Below are 25239 nucleotides of genomic sequence, written 5' to 3' on the forward strand. Positions count from 1 at the left end.
AAGAAGGAAAGGTAGAGAAGGCTGGGGGTTTCATAGCAGAAAGTAGAAAGCTGATGGAGCTGACACTGCCCTGGAGTCTTAATAGTCTCCAGAGTGGGTTGTAGTGAGAGCCTGCTGTAGTTAGTGAGTGCACAGTTGGCTGTGGCTGCCAGCCTGTCACTTAACTTTACCCACTCTGAATGAGGGTCATGGAACCTGTGTCCACAGGATAACTGTGGGTGTGGCAAACATTCAGAAACAGTAAACTCTAAACTAACCCCTGTTACAGAACTAGTCTTGTGGACTACTTTTGCATTTGTTGACATTACTAACATCCTGAAATGGGCAAAGATATTTCTGAATGTATAGATGGATGATAAAATCTCCAACTCTCATAACAAACCAATCAATCTGAAAGGACAAATCAGATTTTCAGTTGTGTGTGGGGTACGTATGTGTGGTTAGTGTTCTGCCATTAATCCCAGCCCCAACCCAAGACTCATGGTTTTAGACTGAGCATGTGTAGGCCATGGTGCCCTTGCCTTATCTTGAACTACAACATTTATAAAGTCAGTATTCACAAAAGGATTATGGTACTATGGTCTTTGGATATGTTGATAGGCCTTCAATTTAAAATTGCAAGCTCATATATAAGCTGTATGTTATATAAAGTTATATAAATATTATATCATATATACATATTACATGCATATACATATTAAATACACATCACATATCACGCATATCCAGAGTAGATTTTGGGAAAAAAATAAGAAGCACTCTAAATGGTTTTATTTTTCTTTTCTTTTTTGGGGGGGAGGGGGGTTGGGTTTACATGAAAACTCTCCATGGTTTCAAAGAACTGAAATTTTCTAAAATATATTTGGATCAGCAAGATATGAAATGAATGTGTCCCCTGCCTTGCTAGCTTGGATGTTGGACATCCATGTAGAAGATGTAATGAGAAAGACCTACAGAACTGGCTTCCCGAAAGGAATGCTGTACAGACTGCGCCCGTGACACAGCCCTGCAGAACCGTAGGAGTACAGGGCCCTGAGAAGCACCTCTGTCTTCTCTGCAGTTTTGATGTCATATGGGGGTGCTAACTACTCACAGACTTCAGAAGGAGAGGGAGACAAAAGCCACACTTCCTTCTTCCGCTAAGATTTATCAGAAAGCCAGACATAGCAGCAGATGCCTATAACCCCAGTACTCAGGCAGATGGATTGCAAGTTTGAGATCAGACTGCTCCCCTACCCCCACCCCCACCAGACTGGGCTTTATAATAATAAATTGTCTCTAACTTAAAATGACCAAAAAGTACATTAATTTGATTTTTTTTTTAAAAAATGGTCTCACGTAGCATAGGCCACCTAAAATTTAATGTGTACCTTGAGCTACCAAGTGCTAGGATTATAGGCAGGTAACATTCTATCAGGGATGTGTAAGGCAAGCATGCCGTAGTAACCTTCCAGTCCCTGTCTGCAGGTCTACAACTTTTTAACGATGCTTGCTTTTTTTTTTTTTTAAGATCCGATGGAATTACAAACACCAAGATCTAAAAGCCTAATAAACCAAAAACCATCTGTTTCTTCCCGAATGAGCTTTCGGTCATCCTTTGCTTCACTGTTCTCATTCAGACGACCTGCGAAGGAGACTCTGAACCTTCAGTCTCAGAGACCAAACCGGTGAGTTTAACTCAGGTCATATGACGCTTTCCTAGGTTCTCTAGTACAGAGGCAAATAGCCCGTTTGGTGTTCAGAATGTTCGATGTTCTTAGAATTGAAGTCTGGGTAGTCACGAAGAAGCAAACGGTACCTCACTCACTTCAGGACATCTCTTGAGACTGAAACTTGGCTTCCCTGAAAGCCAGCTTTTTAAGCAACTGCTACCACCCCGGGGTGGTGAACCTGGAGAACCATGGGTTAAATGTTGGGAAAGAGTTATTGACAATGTTCTGCTGAGTCTGGAGCAGAGTCTGCGCCTTGGCTAGGAAGATAAATTTAAATCACAGCTTTTCAGTGACTATGCGGTTTTGTCCATAAGTAGACCTGACATTGAAAGATCAGAAGAAAATAAGTGTCAGGGTGGGTAAACGAAGGGCGAAAAATCAACTCCCAAACAGAAAGGAAAATGAATTTGAATTTCAGAAATGCTAATGCCACTGTTTTTGAGTGGTTGCCCAGAATTTCCATCTAAGGAGAGGGAGGGGCTGCAGGCACCGGCGCAGACGTTCAGTTGAAGGCTGCAGAAATCAGTCCCCCTCTACTCCGAGTGTCATTGTGTACAGCTTTGTGACAAATGAGCGGGCTGAGCTGACTCCTGAGAATTTTCCGCGTGTCTTTCTGGTTGCAAAGCTTCCCACCCTCTTAAGGTGTTGGCTTGGCACGTGATGTGTTCCCTCACTGGCGAACCATTAAGATTGAGTTGCGGCGCTAAATCAAAGGTGTTGGAGGTCACTGTCCCTGAAAAACAAGCTGCAGCAAGCAGCTGCTGGGGCGTGTGATGAGGCTCTGGGACCTCACCGGGCACCAGAGCACCGGGAGCACCTGGACGGTTTACTTTCGGCTTTCACCTGACTGAAAGAGCTGAACAAAATGTAGATCTGTGGGACTGTACCTACCAGAACCTCTTGCCAGGCATATTCTTCATCGGTGAGTTGCTTTTTCAAAAGCAAAACAAAACATTTGGGGTAATAGTAATTCTGTTGTTTGGAAGATTTAAAACTGAAAAATATTCCGTGGTTGCTAGGAAGCATTTTTTTTTTCAAGGAGAAAAGAAGTTGATTGCCAGCATACGGGAGATCGAGGGTTTCACTGTGTTGAATCTTAAGAGACTGGATTTTTTTTTTTTTTTTTTTTTTTTAAGGCAGAGTTTCATAGAGAGGAAGGAGATGGCTTAGGAGACCCGGGAAAGTGGAAGAAACGAGTTTACTCCATAGGCAGTTGTTGGGGTTTTGTTTTTTTCTAAGCTCACTTTATAGATTACTCCAAGAGTTGATCAACAACCATAAAAGATCTAGGATCGTCATTCTTGGTATGTGTTTTGGCCAGAGGGCAAACAGAAAACTTGCAGACTCTGTTCAGCAGATGTCCTTCTCAGATACCAAATTGACTCCTAACTTGACTGACAAAATACAGCCTGGAGATATGCAACCAAGTCATTACTTCAGTACTGTCCAGACATCATCGACATTTTTAAATACATCTTTCTTTCTTTCTTTTAAAAAATATTCATTTTTATTATTATTACTGTGTATATAAGAGAGAAAGACAGAGACAAAGCCAGAGAGGGCAAGCCTGCACCATGCCATGCATGTGGTGGCGGTCAGTGGACAACTTCCAGGAACTGGTTCTGTCCTACTGTGTAGGATGAGGATCAATCTCTGTCTGCAGCCTCGGCAACAAGAACTTTTACCCAACAAGCCGTCTTAACCACCCCAAGTACATCTCACTTTCAAACTTTGAATGGGAATATTTAATATTTATCTTAACAAGATCACTAATAGTGGTGTGTTTATTTATTTACTTGCTTTGTTTGTTTGTTTGTTTGTTTGAGACAAGGATATATACTGTAGCTTAGGCTGCCCTGGTACTCAGATAGCCCATGTTAGCTTCAGGCTCACACTGATTCTCCTGTCTCTACCTTGACAAATATTTGATCTACCAGGTCAGAATATAACAAAGGGTATATACTAGTGTTTATTCCTACAAGGTCTCACAGAATCATGCAAAAAGTACGCTCTCTTCATTTTCAAATTTGAACTTGACCTCAATGTCTAGATAGAAATCTAAATGTGAGGGAACTTTTTTTTATGTTGGGGGTGGGAGGTGTCATACCAAGACAGCTAATATGAATTCATGGGCTCTCTAGTCCCATGTAGCCTTTAACTTTAACAGTTCTGATCTTTAAAGTACAAAAGCAGCCTTTAAAATGTGTTCTAACAAGGAAGTTGTTCCTTGTCTGAACTCTGGGGAGGGACTGACGGGATCTGGGAAGGTCAGCAGAGAACTTTCAGGTTTCTACTTTCTCAAGCCGTCAAGGGTTTGCCAGGGCTGGACTGTCATGCTTGGTGCCCTGGAGAGTAAGTCAGCAAAGCAATTAAAAAAATTTTCCCCCCACTTTAATGGATCGTTTTAATTTCTTCTAGTATAATTTATGCTACGATGTTAATTTTTAAATCAACATACTTCTCAGTTTATTTATTTTCATCTTTTTCCCTTTTCACATCTTATTTGTGGTTATTGTAACAGATATTTGAGTATCAGGCACAAAATAAGTCAACATTGAAGTTATTAATATAGCCATAAGATAGGCATGGGTGAGACGGAAGCATCCACTCCTCTGGCAGAGAGTCCAGAGCAGGGCATCTTGATTTGACTTTCCAGAGCAGTATTTAGAGGAAAGGTAACCAGGTCAGGAAAAGAAAGGCAAAAACAAAACACCAAACTTTATATGCAGAAAATGAAACTCTTGATAAGCAAATTCTCCTCCTCTGCTTTCTCCTCCTCCTCTTCCTCCTCCTCCTCTTCCTCCTCCTCTTCCTCCTCCTTCTCTCTCTTCTTGGTTTGTGTTTTTGAGACATGGTCTCTCTATGTAGTCCTGGCTGTCCTGGGATTTACTATGTAGACCAGGCTAGCTTCAGAATCACAGAGCTCCATCTGCCTCTCAAGGGCTGAGATTAGATATGTATGCCATTTTCTTCTTTTTTTCTTTTAAGCTATTTCTTCTTTTAAGGGTTATTTTCTTCTTTTAGGCTTTGGGTGTTTGTTTGGTTTTGTTCTGGTTTTGAGATAAGGTCTTTTTTGTTGAAGCCAGGTTAGTCTCAGGCTCACTATGTAGCCCACACTGACCTTGAACTCCCAATCCTTCAGCCTCGGTCTCCTGGATTCTACAATTGTAAATGTATCCCACCATGCTCAGCTCTATGCTTTGGCTTTCCCTTGGAAATGACACTGGAGAGTAGACAACTTTTCTCAGAAAATAAAATGGGGAGGGGGCTTCGTAATTTGGCAAGATATCCTTGTTTACTTTAAGACCCAACTAGTAAAATTAGGATAGTTTCCCTCCTTACTCAGTTAATTCTCAACCCTGGTCCAAAACTACCATAGGATATGATGAGAAGACTTGAAAGAGAGAAATCAGAATCACGTAACTCATGTCTGTCCAAGTTTGTTATTATTCATTAGTGATATCTATTTCTTCCTATGCATAGCATATGGATTAAGCATTAGGTATCTATGTATAAGAAAAATAAGGTAACTGTAGGATTTTGTACTAACTGTGGTTTCTAGTAGCCATGAGGGATCTTAGAATGTATCCACCACACAAGGATAAGGGACACTACAGTATATGGGGTGTTGGTAGTGGTGGTGGTATATATTGTCTTCTCTTGTTTTGCTTTGTTGAGAGAGAGTGGCACACTGTAGTCCAGGCTGGCCTAGAACTCTATGTAGCCCAGTCTGACCTGGAACTCATTGCAGTCTTCCTACCTGAGCCTCCTGAGTATGGAATCTTGAAGTTTGGTTTCTTACTTTCAATGAACCAAAAAAATCCACAAGAACGCAGTGCTCCCACCCGTATTGTTATAAAAAGTCACACGGTTTCCATTTCTGCCTCAGACATATCCTCTTCCTCCAAAACTCACAGTGTGCCCCAGCTTTCCCTTTATGGTTTTTTATGTTACTTGGAAAGGATTGAATTGACCCAAACCTCAGGAAGAAAGAAACACATTTATGCTTACCTTCTATTTATTGCTATCCCATGTACTCTAGACAGTCTAACGTAATGCATGCAGCTCTCGTCAACACTTCCTGGAAGTGGGGCTTCCCAGGTCATGTTATAAGGTAGCTGGTGTGTGGCCTATGGCCCTCAGCCCCCACCACAAAGTTTCAGTACCTCTGCTGTCCCACAGGCTCCCTCCGTAGAGTTTAGTAAGTGTCTGTGGTATACACCCTGGGCACTCTGACCTTCGAAATAGCATCCTTAGCTATTCCTTTCTTGGTTCAGATTCCCAGTTACAGAAATGACTCCCTCCTGAGCATGATGAGGCAATATGTTCCAGCATGCTCCACCAGGAAGTCACGCCCTCAGGGAGCCACCAACCCTCTGTCCACCCACTATCCGAAAGCCACAACCATATGCTCCTCCTGGTTTTGGCAATTTCGGAAATATAGGGTTTCTTTTTTTTTTTTTTTTTTCCCATTGCTCTTTTCCTATGGTAATCCCCAAATGAAAACACAAGGGAGCAAGTTTGCAAAGCTCATGAATCATATGTACAGTTAAAGCCTCCTTTCCTTAGAGAATTCCCATGGTGTACGGCAGACTGGTGACTATCCCAGCATGGTTACACAGGGGCTGATAACTGTGACTTCTGGATGAGAATTGAAGCCCACCCTTCTGTTCCTTAAGGATGATTTCATTCCCTTCAATGCGAGGAGCTTTGGTGGATCCACCTAACCACTTCTCAGACATGCCCAAATTTGCCTGATCCATAGGGCGTACACAGCTTGGGCCGTTCAGCTGCAAACTCTCTTACGTAAGCAGAAAGGTCAAATACTATTTTGGAAAGTTAAAAGGCACATCGTATTTTCCCTGAATTTATATTCTGTGTGCCTCCTGCTCCCTCTTCCCTTCTTTCTCTTTCCCATTTTTCTAGTTGAAAAATCCGAGCTGGAATAGAAGACTCTAAGACCCTTAGCCAGAGAATTCCGAGTTAAAGAGATCTCTCCTTCTTAGGCTGTGATGGTGGGTGTGGTGCAGACAGATGAGCAGCTGGGAGAAGCAAGATATGGGGAGAGTCTGAGTTCCGCCCTGGGTAGCCTGTGGCTTCCAGTTGATCTGATTATCTTTATGAAGTTTGAGCCACGTGAACAGTTTTACATGAAGAGATGGTCAGATCCTGGCTTTGGAATATGATTGAGGCAGCACAAGGCTGAGAAGGGGGGAACTTCTTTATTTTTCTTTCTCCAGGATAATTGGGAAGCCCTGCAGCTTCTTCAGACAAAGCTAATGGCTGTAACAATTCCCGACATGGGTGATAACAGCCAAGGCAATAAATAGCTTTACTTTTGTGTTCTGTCAAGCTTGTATCAAAGTCCCACCCAGGATCAGACAGAGCATTTAGGGAAAGCGTGGACATAAAGCCAAGTCTCTTCCAGGAGGACTCTGTAATCTGATTGGCCCATGCTGTGGGTGGCTGGTTCACCTCAGAACTATTCAGTTTTGATTTGTTCCTTCATTTTTGTTGCTGTTTGTTTTTGGGTTTTGTTTCTTTGTTTATTTTGTTTTTTCCAGACAGGGTTTCTCTATATAGCTATGGAGTCCTGCCTGTCCTGAAACTCACTCTGTAGACCAGAATGGCTTAGAGATCTACCTGCCTTTTTGCCTCCTGAGTGCTAAGATTAAAGGCATGCACCACTGAATCTGTTCTTTATAACAGTCAAGGGTCTTAAGGAAGTTGTGTCCCTTTGAACTTACACAGGGATCTCATGTGGCCTAGCTGTGACCTAGGTAATAGCAGATACATTGTCAGATGTATCACGTGCTGAGCATCTGACGACAAGGATCCTCCCTCCAGGGGAACAAATAGAAGAAATTCTTAACATAGACTATAGGATCCAGGAGGCTTCCTGGAGAAAGAGGACCAAGTTAGGTGACTAAAAGACTAGAGTCTGTACCAAGCAAGGATGTGGTAGCCAGAGAACGCAGAAATCCATCTAGGTCACTGAGACTTGGTGAGTCAGCTCAAGTTGACCTCATCTGCTCTTCACTTTAGAAAGATCAATCAACTCAGTGGTTTCTCAGCCCAGGGCAGTGTTATGCCCCGGTGGACATTCAGCTTTAAAACCTTTCCCTTTTTCACAGATGACGTGAGGGTAGAGGTCAGGAGAGCTGAGGAACATTTTACAGTGACGGAGACAGAAGAGCACAGGAAAAGGAGTTTCAGCAGTGCCTAGGCAGAAAATCTTTGTTCCAACCTATAGAACAAAGAAAGATAGATAAAAGGAAAGAAAGAAAAGAGAGAGAGAGAGAGAGAGAGAGAGAGAGAGGGAGGGAGGGAGGGAGGGAGGGAGGGAGGGAGGGAGGAAGGAAGGAAGGAAGGAAGGAAGGAAGAAAGGAAGAAAGGAAGAAAGGAAGAAAGGAAGAAAGGAAGATAGGTAGATTAGAGTCAGTATCAGGAATGCTGGCATGATGGTGCATACTCGTAAGGCCCTTCTAGTCTAACCTCAGCTACATAGTGAGTGTCTTAGGGTTTCCACTGCTGTGAAGACACTATGACCAAGGAAGCTCTTATAAGGACAACATTTAACTAGGGCTGGCTTATAGGTTCAGAGGTTCTGTCCATTATCAAGGCAAGAGCATGGGAGCACCCAGGCAAACACGGTGCAGGCAGAGCTGAGAGTTCTACATCTTCTTCTGAAGGCTGCTAGCAGAATACTGGCTTCTAGGCAGCTAGAATAAGGGTCTTAAAACCCACGCTCATGGTTACACACCTACTCTAATAGAGCCACACCTTCTAATAGTGCCACTCCATGGGCCAAGCATCACAGTGTGTGTGAGACCAGCTTAGGCTACATAAGATCTTTGTCTCAAAAAATCAAAACAAAATAAAAATGAGAGCATACATAAGAACTGGAGAGGAGGAAAATTTATAATATGTAATCTTAGCTACCAATTTAACTGAATTTAGAATCATCTAGGAGACAAACACCGGGGCTGTATCTTTAACCACGAGCCCAAAACTCCTTTACCCCTTAAGTTGCTTCTTGCTGGATATTAGTCACAACAAGAAGAAAAGAAACCTCTACATTCCTGGGATGGCAAATATGAAAATGAACAGCTCTGTGCAGGATTTTGAGTAGAATTGTGACACTGTAGCAGTTGGATGTAGTAGGTAAGGAAGAAGTGGAGGTGCTGTTTCTTTTTTTTCTGCCTTGGGGAGCTAGGTAGATGGTGATGGACAACAGAGGAGGAGTGAATATGGGAAGCAGAATGACCTCCTTCATTCATTTACCTAATCAGACCACACCAGAATTCCACAAGACCAACACCGACAGTTCTCACCTTCATTCACATGCCTCATTTCTGTGAGATCAAGACAAAAATCAGAGGTCAAGAAGATTGACCACAGTGGAGAAGACATATATGGTGTGGGATCACATCTGAGGGACAGGACTCTAGCAAAAGTCTGGTTCAGTTTTCTGGAGTGAGTGACAGCTACATGATCCTTGAGTGTAAGATAATTGTCCAGGCCCAGAGATGTCAGGAAAATGTTTCAGACACAGAACGGTATGTGTAGAAGCTCAGGTGTCTGTCAAATTCCCTCTGGCTGAAGTGACAAAGGGAAGTAGGGTATGAGGCCAGAGAGCATGTCAAGACTAGGTCATGTAGGGTTTCACAGATGCAGGAATTAACCTCATCTGTCACTTGGAAGGGAAGAGGCACAGTTCAATCTGTCCTGTTTCGGACAAGCTTGGAGACACCAGGACAGATAAGGGCTATTGCACTGAGAGGGTATAAGGAGTGCAGGTAGATGCAGAGACAAGGATGGATTTCAGAGAGAATCCTGGGCTTGAGTCAGTGGGGTTTGTTAACCAGAATGAGGATGGAAAGGCAAGAAGTCATGGTTAACTTATGGACTCTGAACTGCCTGTGACCCTACAGATGGAACTTCTCAGGGGTCAAAGGGCTAGAAAAGAATATTCATGTATTCTCGAGCCCTGCCCTTACTATTGCATGAGGATTTCAGAATGGCATCTGCAAAGGTGTGGAAAGGAGCAAATAATTGAGGTGGAATTAAGTTGACAGGTCCAGAATGCCTAGGAGGAGAGCTGAGAGATAAGGTTGGGTGGGTGAGGGCTTGCTTAAGAGGTTCACAGATAAAGGAAAAGCCCTGGGCTAGTGAGATGCTTCCACAGGTAAGGACACTTGCCACCAAACCTGATGACCCAAGTGTGAGCCCCAGGACCCATGTGATGGGAAGAGAACAAACTCCTGCCAATTGTCTTTGACCTAGATGTGCACACTTGTGGACACATAGATGTGCTTAGACATACACAAACTAAATAACTAAATATATAAATGTAATAGCAAAAAAAAATAGCTTTGTATCATGTTAAGATTTTGAACAATTCTTTTCCGGAATTTCTAGACAGGGATTACAATGAATCCCTGTCTATGAAGTTTGAATGAAGTTTGAATCTTACAAAGATCTTGCTGTTGTTAGCATGAAGGATGGGGGTGGGGGGATTCCAGAAGAGAGAAGGTGAATATCAGGCAGGATGGATGAAATGGGAGGAAGGAGAGATTTGTGTGAGATTTCTCAGCTATGACATCACTAGGGAGTTGGCAATAAATGCAGAAGATGAGCTATTCTTGTCAAGGCCAGAGGGCTTTTTCCAACATATCCTTCTTGACATCGATGATGCTTATGGAAGGCCTGAGGGCCTGCAGTAGATGCAGAGACATGGGCCTCCAGGCAGCTGGAAGTTCTGCTCTTACAAAGTGAATGGTAGCGTGCATAGCAGGGCACGCCAGGTGACTGTATATCCTACCCTGTATGCCTGCACTTGATGGGTCTGTGATACAGACACCCTCTGTCCCTTCAGCCCTCTTTCCCACTTATTCAACCTTCTCAGCATGCTGCCCTGGTTGCTCTGACTCTAAGTCAGATAGGAGACTTGGTGATGTAGTGACAGCTTAGCTGTGGGGAGGGCTGTAGCCGATAGGGTTAAAAAAGAACTGGCACAACCTGGCTTGTACTCCTGGCTCAAGGCTAACAGAACTGCTTGCCAGTTCCCACCCAACCTGGTAACATTCCTATCTCCAAGCCTTTATTTTGGGGTAGAGTAGTCATTCGTTCATTCATTCATTCATTTGTTCATTTGTTTGTTACTTGTTTATTTTTAATTTTATTTATTTATTTAATGTATTTACAGGTATTCTGTCTTCATATATGTTTGTGCACTAGGTATATGCCTGGTGCCTATGGAGGCCAGAAGAAGGTGTCAGATCTCCCAACTGATGGTTGTGAGCCACCATGTGGGTACTGGGAACTGAACCTGGGTCCTCTGAGGAGCACCAGTGTTCCTAGCCGTTAGTTATCTCTCCAGCCCTTTATTGTTCATTTGCTTGCTTGCTTGCTTGCTTGCTTGCTTGCTTGCTTGCTTGCTTGCTTGCTTGCTTGCTTGCTTTTGAGGCAGGGTTTCATTACCCAGGCCTGGCTGACCTGGACCTTGCTGTATAGATCAGGCTGACCTCCTCTCTAGTGTGGTGATTCTCCTCTTCCTCCTGAAGGCTAGGAGTGCAGGCTTGTGCCAGGCTCCCAGCTTTTGCTCATCCTGCCCTTCCACCTCCGTGACAGTTCTCTGCCACCTTCTCCCTCCTGCACGTGTTTCCACTCCATACTGTCCATGCATTTACTTGTCACTCTTATTTTCCTTTTCAAGGCTAATGTGGTATCACTGTTCTTTGTGTTCCCTTTGGTTAAAAGCACTCAGAAAACAGGTTTCTTCTCTCAGCCGTATTTGTTTTCTTCAAAGATTTCAAAACAATACTGGTTTGTGTGCACAGATTGTAGGAGGAACACAGCTTCAACAAGTGTAGACAGTAGAATAAACATGGGAAGAGGTAATATACTCCTGTAATCTTGGTGGGTGGAGAGAGGATTGTGGTAGGTTCAAGGCCCATTTGATTTACATAATGAGTTCAGGCTAGCTGGAGCTGCATAGCAAGACTGGCTCACAAGCCCAAGTGAATAAAGTAAACAATGTGTGCACTCCTAATCCAAAAATCCTCAAATTTTGCCAGTCCAGTTCGGCCATGGCAGGGACAGGGTGACATGGTTCCCACCCCTGGAACAGAGCCAGCAGGGCATGGGGCTCCACAAGTGTCCATGGTTACTGTGGATATAAGGCTTGTGTGTGTGTGTGTGTGTGTGTTATATATGGTGTGTGTGTGTTTTATATATATGGTGTGTGTGTATATATATCATATATATAATATATGTATATATAGCATATATTATATACACACACACATATATATGTATGTGTGTGTGTGTCTAATGTCTCAGCAAAATGGCCTTCTGGATGTCCCTCAAGGCTATAGGAAAGAACTCTGAAAACATGAGTTCAAAAATATATAATTTCTCAGCTATGTAAAATGTAAGGATGCAATGTGAACTATATAAGAAGCCTCACAGATCTAAGAGAGTAGAAGCAGCTGCACTATGAACCAGCTTGTCAGAAAAATACAAAGCGAGACAGATTTCTGAGTTCAAGGTCAGCCTGAGAGAATAAATTTAGATCCTGGTATGCTTAGAATGGTAATCTCAGGACAGGATCCCACCCAGCTAAGTTTACAAAAGCAGGCAGATCTCTGAATTTATTTGCAATGCTTGGAAAAAAAAAAAAACACTTTCTATCCTTTTCCTAAGAGTCAAGGGGCTAAGATGATGGAATGATGATTTCTAGGATGGTCAAGAGGGAACCTGGAATAAATGACTGAATTGATATATAAATAAAAGGCTGGGGTTTGGTCTGCATGAGATGAACTAGCAGAGAGTGATAGCAGTTCTATTTTTAGAAGAGCTGAGCTGTCTGGAGATCTCTGGAGAGCAAACACAGCTCTTTTAGAATTTTTTGCTAACAGGATTTCTGATTTGGGTCAGAAAATCCATGGATAGCAAACATGGTTCTTTTAGAATCTTCATAGCTCTTTTAGAATTTTTTCTAACAGGATTTCTGTCCTAGGTCAGAAATACCAAGAATTACTTAGAGAGTTACACAGCTCTTTTAGAATTTTTTTTCTCTAGAACATCCAAGAATTTTTTATAGCAGCTTTTCTGGTTGGAAAATCCATGAGCTAGCCAGAGAGTTTTTTGAAATTTTTTTCTAGCAAGCAAGAGCTGTTTTGAGCAGAAAGCTCTCTAGAGCAGATTAAGCGCCAAGAGCTATCTACAGAGAGCTGTCTAGGGAGCTGCCTGGAACAGAGCTCAGGCCGTTAGCCAGGACCCATCATTTGACTTCAAGTTGTTTGTTCCGCTGCCCTAAAGCAACCCTTCTCTCAGGAACCCCAAAAGTCAAGTAATCCTGACAAGTAAGGAATCCTGACTAGTGTTTAACATGCACAGTATTGTTAGTAGAGCTAATATTTCAGAATAATATGAAAAACTATCCTTGACTTAATTCAATTTCTGTCCAAAATCTGAGATCAACTATAAAACATCTACAGTTACCTTTAAAATATAAAACCGTTTGGTCTCCCAATTTTCATGGTCAACTTTCATGAGCCATGAATCAGGGAAATAGACGAAGGGCTGCTGTTGCTACTCTTAACTGCTCCAATCACAGTCCCAACTTGTGTAACTCCCGAGCTGCTGCTGTGTGGAGGAGATGGCCTACTTTACAAAGAACCGTGAGTCATTACAAGTCTACAACCCTGAATTAGGATCCGGAAGAGCACACACTGGCATAGGATTATAGATGGACCAGCTGACATCCATACCTTTTTATTTTTATCTGTATTCATTTATCTTGTGTATATGATGGGGCACATGAATACCACAGTATATGTATAGAGGTCAGAGCACAATTTGCGGGAGCTAGTCCTCTCTTCCCACCATGTAGGCTCTAGGGATCCAGCTCTGGTCAGCAGACTTGGTGGCGGGTGCCTTTGCTTGATAAGCCGTGTTGCCAGCCATATCTCAACTTTGGACTTAGGAATTATTAAATTTTCTCTCTATTGTTGAATTGAGAAAAGCAATGTAGACAGTGAAACATTACTTGCTTACCTCCAAAAATCAGGGTCTTTTTTTTTTTTAAGATTTATTTATTAATTATATGTAAGTACACTGTAGCTGTCTTCAGACACTCCAGGAGAGGGCACCAGATCTCGTTACGGATGGTTGTGAGCCACCATGTGGTTGCTGGGATTTGAACTCTGGACCTTCGGAAGAGCAGTCGGGTGCTCTTACCCACTGAGCCATCTCACCAGCCCCAAATCAGGGTCTTTATGAACAGAAGCACTCAGGAGCAATTTTGGTAAGGTTTTCTTTTTAAATGGTTCTTATAAATCAATTCTGGCCCTGATGTAATGGTTCTTTAAAATATAAGTGCCCAGACACAGAAATGTTTCCATTTACAAAGGAAGTCAGTGTACTCTGCAGGTTAAGGATAAGTACAAGTTTTGACAGCCCACACCCAGTTTCTACCCTGAATGCTCACGGTTTCTTAAGCCGTGCTTCCCAACTTTCCCATACTTTATTTTACTATCTGTGAAATGGAAGCAACCATGGTTTTTGCCCCAAAGGTGTGGAGTATCTGAGCGAGAGCAGTGCCAGCCACGCAGTAAATATTCAGCTGATGTAGACAGTTTGTTATGTGTTTTTTATGTTGTGCTCAAATGCACATCTACTTGGGTGGCAAAAATAGAAATATCGCCGGGCGTGGTGGCGCACGCCTTTAATCCCAGCACTCGGGAGGCAGAGGCAGGTGGATTTCTGAGTTCGAGGCCAGCCTGGTCTACAAAGTGAGTGCCAGGACAGCCAGGACTACACAGAGAAACCCTGTCTCGAAAAACCAAAAAAAAAAAAAAAAAGAAATATCAGCTTTAAATAATAGCAGGAAAAGTTTTCTGAAATGCAGCTCAGTGATGCACTAACCAAGAGGCGTCCTTCTATGGAGCATTAGAAGTCCATCTCATTCTTCTTGATATTGTCATGTAACAGTAAATGTGCTATTGGCTATGTAGAGGGCAAATGTGCTACTGTGCTATCAGCCTCTTCAAAGAAACTATTTCAATGTCTTTCCACAGGTGCGATGAGCGTGTAAGACCTTCAGCGTCTGTGAGGGGGACAGCTGCGGTAAGTAGCTGGGGAGCCAAAGGTGACTCTGAAAACCTCAGCATCTGTATCATCTAGCCCTGGCTACCTGGTGAGCAGAATTCTCCTGGCTCCTCTTCAAAGTTATGTTAGAAGTTCCCATTTCTCCCAAAGAGCCCAAGGTCCCTGGATGGTAGATTTCCAGCTGGCTCTGCCACAGGTAGCCTCATATCCTAGCCTCTGCAGGAAGCAGAAACCATTGTATCTCCACCACGCTAGAGCTGGCACGAGCCATCAGCCACTGTCACTGTCACTCCTACAGCACTAAACAGGTGGGTGGGGGAAGAGGCATGGGGCAAGCCATAGCTACAGTTTATAACCAAGTGGGTGTTAACTGGATCCTTTCTGAGTATGGACAAAGTGGTTTCAAAGTGGAAACCACTGAAATATGACGTGTGTGTGACTGAAGGAGGAGCTTGACCAAAGGCAGAAATCAACTATTTTTATTTTAATGATTTTATGCATGTATGTGTTTTTGCTGTGAGTGCAAGTTGGTTATCTGTGCACCACTTGCAAGCAGTGCCCTCAGAGTCCAGAAGAGGGGGGGTCATATCCCTACAACTGGAGCCAACATGGGGTCAGGGGATGATCAACCTGGGTGCACTTAACCCCTGAGCCATTGTTCCAGTTCCAAAGGCTAAAATTCCAATTGTCCACTGTACACAGCACTATGTTCCTATATTCTTCAAGGCTGAGAATCCAACATTTTCTATTTTTGCTTTTTTGAGGTCATAACTTCTGTTTTGTGTACCCCTACAACTTTTCTATATAGATTATGATTTGTAAATAAAAGGTAGGCTTTTGAGGGGGCTGCTGAGAATGTAGAAAGATGGCAGAAGCAATTGTGGAAGCACTGTAGCCTAAGCACTGGTATGCCCACTCCCTACAAAAAGTACGAGTGGAGTAGTAAGGAGTGCTGAGGAGGACCTCAGCAGCGGTTCTCTGTAGTACAAAGTGGACTCTCCTCCCAAGTACTGAAATTATTTTCTGGATAATTATTCTAAACATTTGGGGCTACAGAGACAGCTCTGTCAATAAAGCCTTTGTTTTCCAAGCCTAAGGACATGAGTGTTATCTGCAGAACTTGCTAAAAAAACATAAACCAAAAACAAAACTGGGTGCCAGGCAGTTGGCTTTGGCTTAATGGGTAAAGCGTAAAGCACTTGCCACACAAGCCTGATAACCTAAATTTGGATTCCCCAGAACCCAGGTAAACACCAGACAGCATAGCATAAAAACACAAAGGGCTGTAATCCCGGCACACCCCTTTCCTGGGAGATGGGAGGCAAAGATAAGACAATTATCCACGGCTCACTCAGTAACTCCTGGGTCAGCTCATCTGAAATACTCAACTATGGACAAGAGAGACCCTGTCTCAAACGGAATAGGAGCCGAGGATGGCTCTCAGGGTTGTCCTCAGGCCCCACATGTGCACTGTGGCATGTGTGCTCCCACGCTCACACAAAGCCATGTGTGGTGTGTACACTGGTCATCCCAGCGCTGTGTAGATGGAGATGGGTGCATCCCCGGGGCACACTGGCCAGCCAGCCTTGTCTACTCGGCAAGTTCCAGAGCAAGAAGAGAAGCAAGCTTAAAGTGTGTGTGTTGGGAGGTGAGGGGGGATCTATTTTTAAAAATTAAAAGTGGCCGGGCGCTGTGGCACACGCCTTTAATCCCAGCACTCGGGAGGCAGAGGCAGGCAGATTTCTGAGTTCGAGACCAGCCTGGTCTACAAAGTGAGTTCCAGGACAGCCAGGGTTATAAAGAGAAACCCTGCCTTGAAAAAGGATTTTTTAAAAAATCACTCTGGTTGCCATATTTAATGAACTATTTCACAGCTCTTAACATGTAAAGGACTTGCCAGTGAGTCTGAGAGTGGCTCCCGAGCCCACCAGTGACCAGAGGAAAAGAATGGATGTTCCCCCTAAAGCCAGAGCTATGTATGTCATGTGGGGAGTTGATGGTGGTGCCACAGGGATTCTTGGCCGGATCTGAGGGGATGAATGTCCCACCACTTCACTGGCAGCTGGTCAGGAATGATATAAAAGGATGTTAGTATTTTGTGTGCAGTTTACTGCATGATCGAACAACCCTCCTCTGACAAGAGATGGCAGTCACTATTTAAACATTTGCACAATTTAAAGAAACAAATCACTTCAGAAACACCAAATGATTTGGCATTAGATGGAAACTTAGAGATCACCCAGCCCGGGAGTCCTCAGACTCCAACACGGATAGGAACCATGCTCTGTGAGGGTGTTGGCCAGTATACTGCAGGATTTGTAACAGTGCCTCGCCTCTGCCTAAAGGATGCCAGGATCTCTCCTCTATCCATTTATGAGATTGCCAGCTGTTCCCAGTGGAACATGTAGCTTCCAGTTAAGAACAAGTTCCTGACAAGAGATTTTTTTAGATTCTTCTAAAGTTAAAGTCCACCTTCAGGGACAGAGATGTCACTCAGTTGATAGAGTGCTTGCCTGAGTTCAGCAAGGCTAGCCTGGGCTATATGAGACCATATCTCACAACACACACACATACACACACACATGAACACTTGCATGTGCATACACCAGACAAACCCACTGTGTGTTGATATATGCCTGTAATTCCATCACATGGGAGAGTCAGAAGTTCACAGCAGCCTCTGCTACATAGCAAGTTCAAGGCTAGCCCAAGCTACATGAGACCCATCTCAGGGGAAAAGAAGAAAAAGGAGGAGGAGGAGGAGGAGGAGGAGGAGGAGATGACACAGAAATCTGACTTGAACCAGCTAGTTGCTCTTACTTTCCCTGAACACATTCTAGCTTAGCTTACTGCAGCCAGCACTGTGTCTGGAGGGACACACCTCCAACGTGAGACTTAAAATGTAGATAGCATCTCATTTCTCTCTGCCTATCCCTGCCTGGTATAGCCTGTGTGTCCAGAACCAGAAAGCCGAAATGAATACGTGATTTTAAGCCACAGGGCCCAGAACACATTGCTGAATGTGATCTCTGCCAGAGATCAGACACAGAACAAATCCGGGAGCACCTTCTAATTTAATTTGTTGACTTTGCCAAGGCATTTGATCGCATCAGGCAGTGTGGGTTCCTGCTCCCTCAGCCGCCCTGCAGGTTTGGCCACCCTAGGAAGTTCTCAAGTGTTCGAAGGTTACACTCTGGCAGGAGCTGTGTTTGTTTAGTTATGTCAACACTGCAGACAGTATCAGGAGAGGGCATTGAAGTTGTGTAAAAGGCCTTGTTTATTCAGTGGCTTTTATGTTCCCCGTTTCCTGAGAGCCAGCATCTAAAAACGCTGGTGTCATACAGATCCTATTGGGCAGCTGCCTAGCTCATGAGGTCTCAGGTGTTCTCCAGAAAATTCTCCATAACCCCAAAGCACAGCAAGAGTAGGCAGGAAAGACTTGCTAGTGCCCAACCCATTCTCAGTAGTCCCCAGCTATTAAGTCAGCTCGTCTTCTCAGCAGTCCAGACAGGAAGCACTGCTTTCTATTGTCCTTAGTTTCATTTTACCAACAAGTCACTACAGCACAAGAAGATTAAGTAATTCCACCCAGAGACGTGCAGACCAGTGGTACTCAACCTTCCTAGTGCTGCCACCCTTTAAGACAGCCCCTCATGTTGTGGTGACCCCCCAACCCAAAATTATTTTTGTTGCTACTTCATAACTGTAATTTTGCCACTGTTATGAATTATAATGTAAATATCTAATATGCAAGATATATGATTGATGTTTGATCCCTGGTCCCAAGGGATCATGATCCACAGGTTGAGAACTTCTGATGCAGACATTCCTGGGGAGAGTCAGGCCTCCATTGTGTGACATTTATAAATAACCACTATGCTGACCTCCCTCCAGCAGGCTTTTCAGGGTCCTAATAGAAAACACTTTTTTTCTTCTTATTTTTCCACCTCAAGACACGGTTTATCTGTGTATTCACGCTGTCCTGGAACTCATTCTGTAAACAAGGTTGGCCTCAAACTCAGAGATCTGCCTGCTTCTGCCTCCTGAAAATGGAAAATTTTTTTTCATTAACTCAGTTATGCTATCATTTTTACTTTTCTCTGTGCTTTTCTGTGTTGGCATGCCATAAGTCAGTTCATAACTAGATGCAAAGTGTCACTCCTCTCAGAAGGGCAGGGCGTGTTTAAGGCAAGGTTCCTCCTTCCAGATGTGTTGTCACGTATGTATATGCATTACATGTGCTGTCATGTATGTGTATGCATTACATGTGTTGTCACATATGTGTATGCATTAGCGAAAGTTGCACTGGAAAGATCAGAGTTTGAGATCAGGTCAGATGAGTGTGAATAGCCACCATCGCCATATGTCACTCATGTGATGTCAGGATGACATTTACCTGAAATTTTGTTTTATCTCCAAAGTGGGGGTAATAAATCCTTAACTAGGCCACAAATTTGTTCTAAGAATATAAGGAGAAAAGATAGAAGTGTAGTATTTAAAGGGTAACTGAGGGTAACTGAAGACTGTCAAAATGGTCGCCACAGAGCCCGAAAACCTCAGTTTTATCCCTGGAACCCACATGGAAAATGAGAGACCTAATTCCTGCAAGTTGTCCTCTGACCTCCACAACCATGCCATGGAATGCATACCCTCGAATAAATAAATAGTTTTAAAGGTTTATTTACTTTTATTTTATGTCTAATTGTTTTTTCCTGCATGCATGTCTGTATACCACAGGTATGCAGTACCCACAGAGGTGAGACAGTGTTGGATCCCCTGGAACTGGAATTTTAGACAGTTATTAGTAGCCATGTGGGTACTGGGAATTGAACCCAGGTCTTCTGAAAGTTTAGCCAGTGCTCCTAACCACTGAGTCGTCTCTCTAGCCCTATAATATCTTTTTAAATGAATGAGTAATTTTTAAAATATAAGAATGTTGGTAGCAAATGAGAAAAACAAAAACAGATGTATTAGCTGGGCTAGGGAGGCGGCTCAGGGGGAAGCACACTTGTGTGCAAGCATGAGGACCTGAGTTCGAACCCTCAGCTCCTACATATGCTCCAGCTTACAAAGACAGGTGGCACTGGCACTCAGGAAGCAGAGGCAGGCAGATCTCTGAGTGTGGGGTCAGCCTGGTCTACAGAGGGAGTTCCGGGACAGCCAGAGCTACACAGAGAAATCCTGTCTTGAAAAACAAAAAACTTGAAAAAATAAAAAGGTGCCATATTACATCCGGGTAACACCAGCACCAGGAGGTGGAAACAAGAGGATCATGGGAGCCCACTAGCCAGCCAGTGGTTTGAAAATGATGAGCGTCAGAGGCAGTGGCAAACCCTGTCACGGGAATAATGTGGAATGTGATAAAGGAAGGCAAGACATCCTCCTCTGACTTCAGTATGTGCACACAGGGTGCATGTACCTGCACACACATACACATAACAGACACACACCATACTACCACTCCCACACACAAATTTTTAAAACATGGTTTAGAGAAGTCCAGAAGGCGAGACTATTACCACGGCAGGAGAGTACCTTGCATTTGGCATTAATCAGCCCTTGCAGACGATGTATTCTGTTGATGCTCACAATACAAATAAGAAGGCACGGCTTTAATCGTTCCCTTTGGAAGTTCGCCACCTCCAGGGCCTGACTCATCTGTCTTTGGATCCTTGGTTTCCTTAATCAGAGAGGAGCGAGGTCTCTAGTAGGTAGGAAGAAGAGAAAGCTAGTGGCAGAGTGAAAATAAAAAGAATCCAAACCTTGGATGTGATGCTGTAATGTGTGATGTTGTGTAAATGTAATATTAGGCAATGTATTATTTTTGCAGTGTAATGTGCAATATTATAATGTGTGTAAATGCAATAACAAAAGAGTACGAAAAGTACAGTGGGAATGACTTCTGCTTGCAGGGTTGAGGACAGAAAGCAGTAACACAGGACCTGCACTTAGAAGGCTGAGCAGCCATTGCCAAGGACCAGCCTCAGCTTAGGGAGGAGCCCCTGAGGAAAGGATGTTTGGGAGTGGCAAAGGAACAACTTGAATTCAAATGTGGGTGCAAGCTGACAGCTCTGTGTTCTGCTTGAGCTGGCTCTCTAGACTGCTGTGTAGATAGCTCAGCTCTTATAGACCAAAGCCCAGTCTTTTATTTACATATCAATTCAAATCATTATCCCAGGTTCTCTTTTGATTATCTTATGAATCAGCATTTTATGACTTTGCCCTCTTGATTCTTTTTTTTTTTTTTAGACTTTGTGTCTCACAGTTATACTGCATATCTATTGAAACTGCTTCTTATTTATTAGATATTTTCTTCATTTACATTTCAAATGCTATCCCGAAAGTCCCCTATACCCTCACCCCACTTGCTCCCCAACTCATCCACTCCCTTTTCCTGGCCCTGGCATTCCCCTGTACTTGGGCATATAATCTTCAAAAGACCAAGGGCCTCTCCTCCCATTGATGGCTGACTAGGCCATCTTCTGCTACTTCTGTTAGTTTCAATGTGTCTCTGTTTAGTTTCTGTTTCCAGGATCTGTCCATTGATGAAAGTGGGCTGTTGAAGTCTCCCACTATTATTGTGTGAGGTATAATGTGTGCTTTGAGCTTTACTAAAGTTTCTTTAATGAATGTGGCTGCCCTTGCATTTGGAGCATAGATATTCAGATTTGAGAGTTCATCTTGGTAGATTTTACCTTTGATGAGTATGAAGTGCCCCTCCTTATCTTTTTTATTTAATAACTTTGGGTTGGAAGTCAATTTTATTCGATATTAGAATGGCTACTCCAGCTTGTTTCTTTGGACTGTTTGCTTGAAAAAATGTTTTCCAGCTTTTTACTCTGAGGTAGTGTCTGTCTTTGTCCCTGAGGTGGGTTTCCTGTAAGCAGCAAAATGTTGGGTCCTGTTTGTGTAGCCAGTCTGTTAGTCTATGTCTTTTTATTGGGGAATTGAGTTCATTGATAATATTAAGAGATATTAAGGAAAAGTAATTGTTGCTTCCTGTTATTTTTGTTGATAGAGTTCAGATTCTGTTCTTGCGGCTGTCTTCTTTTAGGTTTGTTGAAGGATTACTTTCTTGCTTTATCTAGGGTGTAATTTCCCTCCTTGTGTTGGAGTTTTCCCTTTATTATCCTGAAAGGCTGAATTCATGGAAAGATATTGTGTGAATTTGGTTTTGTCATGGAATACTTTGGTTTCTCCATCTATGGTCATTGAGAGTTTTGCTGGGTACAGTAACCTGGGCTGGCATTTGTGTTCTCTTAGGGTCTGTATAAAGTCTGTCCAGGATCGTCTGGCTTTCATAGTCTCTGGTGAGAAGTCTGGTGTAATTCTAATAGGCCTGCCTTTGTATGTTACTTCACCTTTTTCCCTTACTGCTTTTAATATTCTATCCTTATTTACTGCATTTGTTGTTCTGATTTTTATGTGTCGGGAGGAATTTCTTTTCTGGTCCAATCTATTTGGAGTTCTGTAGGCTTCTTGTATGTTCATGGGCATCTCTTTCTTTAGGTTAGGGAAGTTTTATTCTATAATTTTGTTGAAGATATTTACTGGCCCTTTAAGTTGAAAATCTTCATTCTCATCTAAACCTATTATCCTTAGGTTTGGTCTGTGTCCTGGATTTCCTCCATGTTTCAAGTTAGGATCTTTTTGCATTTTGCATTTTCTTTGATTGTTGTGTCCATGTTCTCTATGGAATCTTCTGCACCTGAGATTCTCTCTTCCATCTCTTGTATTTTGTTGCTGATGTTCGCATCTATGGTTCCTGATTTCTTTCCTAGGGTTTCTATCTCCAGAGTTGTCTCACTTTGGGTTTTCTTTATTGTTTCTACTTCCATTTTTAGATCTTGGATGGTTTTGTTCAATTCCATCACCTGTTTGGTTGTGTTTTCCTATAATTCTTTAAGGGATTTTTGTGCTTCCTCTTTAAGTACTTCTACCTGTTGAGCAGTGCTCTCCTTTATTTCTTTAAGTGAGTTATTAATGCCCTTCTTAAAATCCTATACCAGCATCATGAGATGTGATTTTAAATCCAAATCTTGCTTTTCATGTGTGTTGGGGTATCCAGGACTCGTTGAGGTAGGAGTGCTGGGTTCTGATGATGCTGAGTGGTCTTGGTTTCTGTTAGTAAGATTCTTACGTTTGCCTTTCGCCATCTGGTAATCTCCGGTGTTAGATGTTCTAGCTATCTCTGGCTGGAGCTTGTTCCTCCTGTGATTCTGTTAGCATCTGTCAGCACTCCTGGGAGTCCAACTCTTTCCTGAGTCCCAGTGGTCAGAATACTCACTGCAGGCAAGCTCTCCTGATGCAGGGAAGGTGCACAGAGGTCTGGAGCTCAGCTCTGCCTCCTGGCTGAAGATGAAGGCCAGAGGGACCCTGTCCAAGAAGCTCTGTGGCTTCTGCGGCCCACACAGTCCCCTGTGTGGACTGGTCTCTGAGAGACCCGGGATACAAGATGGCACTGTCACCTGAGTCCCGGGGTCAGAGCCCTCTCTGGAGGCCGACTTTCCTCAGTGATCCTAAGATCCTTCGTGTGCTAGAGCTCCTGTGGCGTGGAGAGTCCTCTGGGGACCATGGGACTGTCCAGCGAGTTTGCACCCAAGATGGCCCAGGGCTGGCGCCAACCAGAATGTTGGCCTCTTGATTCTTAAAAGAGACATCAAGTACAATTTTTTTTAATACAGGGTTTTTTTTTTTTTAAAAAGATCTTATTCATTCATTTTATGAATATGAGTACACTGTAGCTATCTTCAGATACACCAGAAGAGGGCATTGGATCCCATTACAGATGGTTGTGAGCCACCATGTGGTTGCTGGGAATTGAACTCAGGACCTCTGGAAGAGCAGTCAGTGTTCTTAACGTTTGAACCATCTCTCTAGCCCAAGTACATTTTTTTTAATATAGAAAATGAACTCAGATATCTGTCTGGCTTTATAAGCACAAACAATAAGGTTAGCTGGGTGGGTTCCCATACCAGGATTACCAGTCCCACTATACCTGGACTTAAACTCACTCTGTCTCAGGCTGGCCTTGAACTCAGGAATCTACCTGCCTTTGTATCTTTCTGACAAGGTGGCTCATTAGTGCAGTTACCTTTGTTTTTTTAGGTCCATGAAGCCCCTCATAGAAGTAATAGTGCATCCTTATATTTTGCATAGTTGAGAAATTAGACATTCTTGAACTCATGTTTTCAGAGTTCTTTCCTACAGCTTTAAGAACTATCTTGAAGGGCTCAGCAGTTAAGAGCACTGATTGCTCTTCTGGAGGTCCTGAGTTCAATTCCCAGCAACCACATGATGGCTCACAACCACCTGTAATGGGATCTGATGCCCTATTCTGGTGTGTCTGAAGACAGCTACCATGTACTCATATAAGTAACAAATAAATAAATCTTAAAAAAAAAAAAAAAAAACAAAAAAAAAAAACGTCTTAAAGGACACAGCACTTACCATTTGCTGAAGAACACATTCTTATCTCCCATACTCATGCTGTTTCTAATTATCATGTAGTCACTAACCTTAACAGGGAGAGCATTCCTCAAAGGAGGAACATGAAAATATGTGCATTATTATACAAGCAAGCCCCATGACTGCAGCAACTCTTAACCCTTGTGGAGAATTTACATCCTGCTGGGTCTGCTCCAGGGGCAGGAAACTATGTCGTGATGTCCCTTCCACGGCCATGCAGGACACAGCAAGCTGTTTCAAAAAGAAAACATTGAAAAAGAGTAAAACATGAAGAACACAGGGAAAAGGGTCTAGAAGTCTATGATATTTAGGGCCTTGCGTATGTCAGACCTTGGAGCACAGGGAAGCTGTGCAAAGAAGGAAAGGCTTATACCAAAGTTGGAAAAGGGCCCTTACATGATTTTAATGCAAAGAGGTGTTTGAACCTCATTTTCCAAGTCAGGGATGGGAAATAGACTTCTTGTTTTATGGTGATTCTGCAGCATTGGAGGGAAGAGTGAGCCTCAGCTGAAGATCCATGTCTGATCTGGGTCACAAAGCATGAGATACTCTCACAGTGCTATGAGGCCTGTGTTTAGCTGGAGAAAACCCCTATTACTGGATACAGCATTCTGATAGACCAAGAACTATGGGATTCTGCTAGGAGCAGTGAGATTCAGTGTGAGTTCTAAAAGCCAACATCCTGGGAATTAATCCTCTCTCCACATCCACTGGGATCTAAGCAAATGGCATGGCCTCTTAAAACTTCAGTTTCCTGAAGGTGGGGATGATATCAGTACCAAGATTAATAAAATACTCAAAGTCTTTAATGTAACAACTTTGATAATCTGCATTTACTTGTTTCTGGTAAGAAAACAACTTGTGATAACATCTCATATACTGCTTAGTTAAAAGAGTCTGTAGAGCCGAGATGATGTTCTGTCTTCCTCATGCCTATATCAAC

General features: G+C 43.1%; 1 protein-coding gene and 1 non-coding gene across 4 annotated transcripts in view; both read left to right on the forward strand.

The window, feature by feature from the left end:
• The window catches only part of Exph5 (exophilin 5), an 81641-nt gene that overhangs the window by 37336 nt on the left and 19066 nt on the right, over positions 1-25239 (forward strand). The window contains exons 3-4 of one of the 3 annotated variants that reach the window (XM_021172238.3): positions 1511-1667; positions 14798-14846. In XM_021172238.3, the coding sequence (XP_021027897.1) occupies positions 1511-1667; positions 14798-14846 (206 nt within the window). Of the gene's footprint in view, positions 1-1510; positions 1668-2080; positions 2635-14797; positions 14917-25239 lie in introns of those variants that run through there. The other 2 variants (XM_029481706.2, XM_029481705.2) reach the window with 2 other exon arrangements.
• On the forward strand, positions 12686-12749 carry LOC147002017 (U7 small nuclear RNA). Its single transcript, XR_015044576.1, has one exon. It is a non-coding gene; the product is annotated as a U7 small nuclear RNA (small nuclear RNA).

The sequence above is a fragment of the Mus caroli genome, unplaced genomic scaffold (assembly GCF_978045245.1).
Source record: "Mus caroli unplaced genomic scaffold, Mus_caroli_1 scaffold_11, whole genome shotgun sequence".
Taxonomy (NCBI): Eukaryota; Metazoa; Chordata; class Mammalia; order Rodentia; family Muridae; genus Mus; species Mus caroli.